Source organism: Plectrocnemia conspersa, unplaced genomic scaffold (assembly GCF_051122295.1).
Source record: "Plectrocnemia conspersa isolate PC_06_02 unplaced genomic scaffold, ASM5112229v1 ptg000014l, whole genome shotgun sequence".
Lineage (NCBI taxonomy): Eukaryota > Metazoa > Arthropoda > Insecta > Trichoptera > Polycentropodidae > Plectrocnemia > Plectrocnemia conspersa.
In genome coordinates, this window is record NW_028277178.1 from 24,097,804 (window position 1) to 24,104,748 (window position 6,945).

The 6,945-nt window shown below is 31.0% G+C and overlaps 2 protein-coding genes across 2 annotated transcripts; one reads left to right on the forward strand and one right to left on the reverse strand.

Moving 5' to 3' along the window:
* Nucleotides 1-263: 263 nt before the first annotated feature.
* Alg11 (ALG11 alpha-1,2-mannosyltransferase) lies at nt 264-3,407 on the forward strand. The gene is made up of 9 exons (XM_088203794.1): nt 264-349; nt 536-766; nt 836-1,071; nt 1,159-1,376; nt 1,441-1,563; nt 1,645-1,806; nt 2,734-2,932; nt 2,993-3,188; nt 3,265-3,407. The coding sequence occupies exons 1-9, from the start codon at nt 321-323 to the stop codon at nt 3,338-3,340; spliced, it is 1,470 nt and encodes a 489-aa protein (XP_088059920.1). The 5' UTR covers nt 264-320; the 3' UTR covers nt 3,341-3,407.
* Ufm1 (Ubiquitin-fold modifier 1) lies at nt 3,212-5,456 on the reverse strand. The gene is made up of 4 exons (XM_088203795.1): nt 5,305-5,456; nt 5,183-5,239; nt 3,786-3,916; nt 3,212-3,713 (listed from the first exon to the last, which is right to left on the reverse strand). Exons 1-4 carry the CDS (start codon nt 5,307-5,309, stop codon nt 3,649-3,651), a joined length of 258 nt encoding a protein of 85 aa, XP_088059921.1. The 5' UTR covers nt 5,310-5,456; the 3' UTR covers nt 3,212-3,648.
* Between the last annotated feature and the right edge of the window lie 1,489 nt (nt 5,457-6,945).

Genomic DNA, 6,945 nt, shown 5'->3' on the forward strand with positions numbered 1-6,945 from the left:
AATTTCGCTTAAACGCTTGGCGGACAGCGTATGTTTCAGGAAAAACAGGTTGGCGGCGAAAGGTTTAAATATGTATTGTATGCGTTTTCATGCGATATTTTATTATTGAAAAATAAAATTATAATTTCTGCTTTAGATAATGAGCTACAGTGTTTACTTTGCGCGTTACAAATGAATTTGTATTTAAAAATGGTAAATAATATAACCATTTTTGTTGCAATTGATTATTTTTTGTGATGCAAACACTGAAATACGACTTTGACACTACAAATAGTGACGTGCCGGTCGTAATAGCAATATTTTGAAGCGTTTAATTAAAAATGATGCACGAATTACTTCAGCCGTTTGCGTAAACAAATTTCATTTTTAATTCTAAAATCGAGAGGCTTATTAAATTGTCGATATTATATCGCAAACTATAGTGATGTTGATTTTATTGAACAAATAATGCAATCTGATTTTGGAATTCTAAGCATGCACAATTTTTTTCACATTTTTTGTGTTAAAGAATAATAGTTTTTATTTGTGATTTTAGCGTTTTCTATACGTTTCCCTTGATAATGGCCGCAATTTGTGCGACTTTTCTTTCGATCGGAGCTGTTATTTTAACTACAGTATGGGTTGTGTTGTATGTGCGTGCTAAAACTCAAAAACGCAACAAGAGAAAGAAAGACGAACTTGTCCTCGGTTTCTTTCATCCGTATTGCAACGCTGGCGGCGGCGGTGAAAGAGTACTCTGGGTAGCTGTGAATGCTGTTTTAACGAGGTGCGCTGTTATTTAACATTTAAACGTAAATTGAAAACAATAACAATTTTTTTTATATATTATTTGCAGATATCCGAGTGCCAAGGTTTACGTTTACACGGGCGATGTCGGAGTTGGCGCCCAAGAGATACTCGACAAAGCTCAGACAACGTTTAACGTAAAAGTCGACAGAGACAAAGTCAATTTTGTCTATCTCAACTTAAGATTTTTAGTAGAAGCCAAGAAATATCCGTATTTCACCCTTATACTACAAAGCTTAGCTTCCATGCTTTTAGGATTTGAAGCTTTGTGGAGATTAAACCCTGGTAAATTATCAGAATTGTTAAAATATTACATAATATTGTATATAGCTTTTATTATATATACATACATGACGTATTTATATTTTTCAGATATCTTCATTGACACCATGGGTTACGCCTTTACTATGCCTATATTTAAATATTTAGGACCTTGCAAAACTGCCACATACACTCATTATCCTACCATCACTGACGATATGATGAAAAGAGTTCGACATAGAGTGGTCGCGCATAATAATAATAGTTTAATTGCGCGAAATCCTATTTTCGGCTGGATAAAACTAATTTATTATCAAATGTTTGGATGGGTAATCATAACATTTATTATATACGTATCTTAGAGATGAACGCTTTATAATGATTATATTTTAGATATATGGATTTATGGGTAGATGTGCTGACATAGTGATGGTCAACAGTACATGGACAGAGGAGCATATTAATAAGATATGGCGCGTTCCTCTCAATACGCACAGAGTCTATCCCCCTTGCGATGTGAGACAATATTACTAGTATAATAATTATTACTACTACCTATTGTATAAGTATTGTAAATTATGTCGATTTTATTTATAGGTTAATCAGTTAACAAGCTTGAATTATTTAACCCCGGATAACGGCCCGATAAATATACTTTCTGTCGGACAATTTCGCCCCGAGAAAGATCATCCGCTAATGTTGCAAGCTATGTACGAATTGAGGACACTTTTGATGAACAATGAAGAACTTTGGAATAGGGTAAGTTTGAAATATATAATATAAATTAAATCAGTTTGTTCACTTTCAAGAGTCAATGAAAATTCTTTGTTAATTATTATATTAGTATTTAGTGAACTAGACACTTTTGAAGCTATAACAAGATTAATACGAAAATTATAAGTTTTCTAGAGCTACTAGAAATATGAGCAGTTTCCCTGAATCCCAATTAGACCTTGCCACTTTGACCAATATATTTGTAAAAGCACACGTGCGTTCGTATTACATAGATAGAGTTTGTTGTGTGAGAACAATGGTGATATACACAGAGTCGAACGTATTGTCTGCCACGCGTCTTCTTACACAAAGTGTTGTTTTTGTGTTACTGATATTTCCTTTCCATTGTGTGATGTGTGGGTCTAAACTTTGGTAACGGGCTGATGGCGAAATTTTTTTTTTAGTTGTTCAAGTGGTCGTTATGGTGACATCTTAATCGTGACTAATTGTAAAATTTAAAGCTTATGCTATCTTAGTGAAAAAAACTATTAAGACTTTATTATTATATTTTATCTTTATTGGCCTGATGGGTTTTCCCAAACCCAAGATGGTTTTCATCTCTTCCAATAATGTTCTCCATAGTAAAAAATCCAGGTTTTATAATATATAATTAATTATAAATTATATGTATTATAATTTATAATCAATAGCACATTTTTTAAATTAAAAATCATAGTCGTTATCCTGGCTCAAATCAGCGGCTTCCAGGTTAACAGACAAGACGGTACAGACTACGCTATCCCGACCTTATTATTATACTAAGTGATAATAATCAGAAATGGAACACTTTGTTTGTGATTTAAAGAACATATGGATTTTTTTAATTGATAAATTATTTTTGTCAAAATTTTACAATAGTAATTGTTATTTTTCACATATGTAGGTATCTAATTTAAATCTAATACTTTTCAGATAAGACTAATTTTTGCCGGTTCTTGCCGACACGACGAAGATAGAGAGAGAGTGAAAAACTTGAAAGATCTCGCCAAGCATTTATCGTTAGAGGACAACGTTCAATTCAAAGTCAACGTTTCGTATTGCGAACTTTTGGGTTTATATCAGAATTCGATGATAGGTTTACACGCAATGTGGAATGAACACTTCGGCATAAGTATGTCATAGAGCACATGTAAAATATTTAATTTTATTTATTGAACGTTACGGTTACTAGGCGTAGTCGAATGCATGGCTGCCGGTTTGATCATGGTGGCTCATCGATCCGGCGGTCCTTTGGCTGATATCGTCGAGACTTCCGAATGCAGTAGAAATGGATATTTGGCGTATTATCCGGACGACTATGCTAGGACCATAGTGGAGATTTTGGCGTTGACCGAGGCGCAGAGGAAAACTATCAAGGATGCCGCAAGGTTGTTATAAATAAAACTAAAGCTTGTATCAAAAATTTTTTTTAAATAAATAATTACAATGATTATTTTTTTTCAGAGCTTCTGTTGATAGATTTTCACAAAAAGAGTTTGAAAAGGGATTTCTTAGAGCCATCGAACCGTTGATGAAGTGATTTAGGTTGAATTATTTTTATACAATATGTGTATATAAATAAAGTAATAAGTAATGCGTAATTACAATATGTACATATTTTTATTTTTATGTCAAGTGTCGCAAAGTTTCACCATAAGATATATGCACCAAAGTACAAGTGGAATTTGCATTTAAATAATAATTTTAATTAATTAAGAATAAGCGTAATAAATATTGTATTGATTATAATGGAAAAAAGCTTTAATTTTATTTTAATATGTTGCTCAAAATGTTGAAATATATAAATTTATAATTATAATGATTTATATGCATAGTCTTTAACTAATTTTAACTACCCACTCGATCGCGAGGAATTAATCTCAATTCAGATCCGTGTTTGAGGAAAATGTTTCCTGAAAAAGTATATAAATATGTATTACATGAAAATAATATAATTTCAAAGAGCGTCGATCTTTACAACTCACCGGCGGTCTGTTGTGGATTAATTCCGATTCCATCATCTGTGATTATGGCACTGGTCGCAGGTGGAACTTTAAACTCTTCGGCGGCAAATTTCAATACTGCCGTGAAAGGCGTAGCTTCCGGTACACTCAATCTAAATAATTACTTACATTAATTTAAATTACACGACCGAATTTTTATTTACATATGTTTGGGTTTTATATTACAAAATAAAAATTTAAATGAGACAAAATACAATATATTTAAAAAAAAATATAAATGATAAAAGTACAAGATTCATTCAGAAAATAAGTCTTCAGTATCATAGAAGATTTTATTCCAATCTTTATAAGTAGCGTCATTGCAAGATTTATACAAATTTAGCCAAAAATTAGCATTATCCGGCAACCCGCAGGTCATTTTGACAATTTCATCAGACAATTCTTTATCGAATACTAAATATTTTACCACTTCCAATATATCATCGAACGTAATTTGATCATAAATGATTTTTTTTTCAGTACAAGTTTGTGAACTTATATTACTGTAATCAATAACAAATAATACTAATTGGCTAAAAATTAGAATATTTTGTTTCACTACTCTTAGCAATTTTTCTTTATCAAAATGAACAAATATAAATTTCCATCGAGTACTATTTGATGAATCGCGTTTTGATAACATGAATAATAATTTTTCTTGGATGTTTTTCTGTATTTGTTCATAAATCTTTCCATCCAGTAACAACGATTCCAAGATTAATTCAATACTTTCAACGTTATCATCCAGAAATATACTACTCAAAACAGAGTCCATATTTTGTGGATTTTTCAATACATTTTTCATCAGCAATTCACAACAAAAATGTGCATCAGCAATATTGTTACTTTTTGCAAATTTCTCTATAGTTCTCGAAGATGTACATTTTAAAAAAGTATTTTTCAATACAATTTCCAAACGCGACATACTATTAAAATCTATATAGGTTTGAATACCGAACTCGACAACATCATATTCGGAATTGGATGTCAAAATCTTTTCCAAAACTAAATCGCTAGCATTTGAGTAAATATTTTCCTTGTGCACGTTTTCATACTGCCGTTCCAAAACGCGTACAAAACTTTCGAACGACGAATTAACATACATTTTCAAGGTACATCTTTCGATATAACCTGCCAGATTAAAAGCTTTCGCTATGTCGTTTTTAGTGCAACATTTTGGCCAAGCGGTATTAAGGTAAATATTCGAAAACGCGTGAAACGCTTGACAAATCTGATTAACGTCGTCTTCGTTATTCATGTTTCAAAGACGAATTCACAATCTGTCAAAGATAAACACCAACTATTAAATGGATCCAGATCCATTTTCATTCTGAGTAGATTTAAATAAATTAACGCACAATTACCAAAGCAATACTTACACTTTAAAAGGTAACTTGGGATCTGACGTGAGCGTGATTTTGAACGTGACTTTGGATCTAAAATTAAAAAGATTTGAATTTTTGAAATTACTTTTTACACACAAAATCATTGAAGTACTTACGTCATTTTTATATAATCCAAGTTAAAAGATGCTCCTTAAATGTAAAATACAAATTTTAAAAGTATTTTGTTCGAGACGAAACAAAACCGATCCCGACCATATGCCGAAATCTGGAAAGTGACGTGACAGTTGTGTTGTCAGTAGGAAAAATCACATAGTTTAAAATATTATTAATATTGTGGGGGCCAGTTTATATATTTACTATGGACAAATAAACTAGGCTTAACTCTGGTAGCACTAACGTAATTTAAAAAATAATGCGATTTAACAGGGAATTATTTGTAAACTTGCTTTAATTGGAGACTGGAATTTTAATTACAACAAATGTGAGTATTTTAATACTTCAAAAATAGAAAAATGGGCATATGTATTTGATTTACGACAATGTGTTCACGAAATACAAGAACAACTAATAATCTGAGCACATTGTTAGGTTTAGTTTTTACCAGTAGTGAAAGAGTATATTGTAAATTTAAAATTACTCTAACAATTACTTATAATTTTATTAAATACATTTATATAGTAAAACATAATGTAATTACGGTAAAAAAATAATAAGAACACAAAAATGTATTTTAACAAATTAAGAATAAAATTGCAAAAATGTGACTGGAATGTAGATAACATGGATGTAAATATGATGAACAATATTTATAATAATATTGTGGATAATAAAATGAAAAGGCAATATAGCTGTAGAACAAAATATCGTTTTAACCAAAGAGCGTTGTTTAACGATGATGAAAAAATGCCTCAAAGAAAAGAGATGAGTCACATAAAATATTTCAAATAATAAAAACATAACGAGTAGAATATAAAGTTTTAAATGAAAAATAAAAAAACATACCAACAATGTAGAGATATGACTCAAAGTATTAAGAATAGCTAAAAATAGTTTAAAAAGTTTATAGATGAAATAATAATTACTCGAATAAGAAAAAAATAAAAAATAATTAGCGCTATACAGAGAAAATGCATAATATTTTTTTAGAATATAGCCTCACACGTTTCCATTATTATTATTTCCAAGGTACGAGGAGCAAATTCATACCAATTACTAAGTTATTATTTATTTATTATTGTGCAACAATAGTATTTTTATAATCACCGAGCTCAATTTGTACCAACGTCTAATTCTTTTTAATTTTTTTCTGAGTAGAAACCGCAAGAGTAATTGCAAGAAATGCCATATCTGCTTCCGAAATCATCTTGACAGATCGGCAGCTACTAGAATCAGGGTTATTAACCGTCCCGGATATCCCATGAATGTATCAGAAAAATTTGACAGATTCGATACGAATTCCTTCGACGGCGCAACAAACCGAATGAGTCATAGCGATTGACGCAGCATCAATCGCGATTGATCGTCTCCGGGATCCTATAGACTATTTAGGTTAATCCCCTAGAATGAGCTTCATTTTATTTCACATTTCCGCTTTTAAGCAATATGGGTATTGTTGTATTCGAAATTCTAAGCTATGGAGATATTATTTTCATGCACGCAAATGCACGAATTTAAAAAAAATATTTTCGGTACTACCGGTATTCTATTTTGAAATACCTGTAGTATTGAAGGGCAATTTTTGACCCAATACCGGTATTACTGGTATCGATACTACCGGTATTGCAATCAATAGTTAT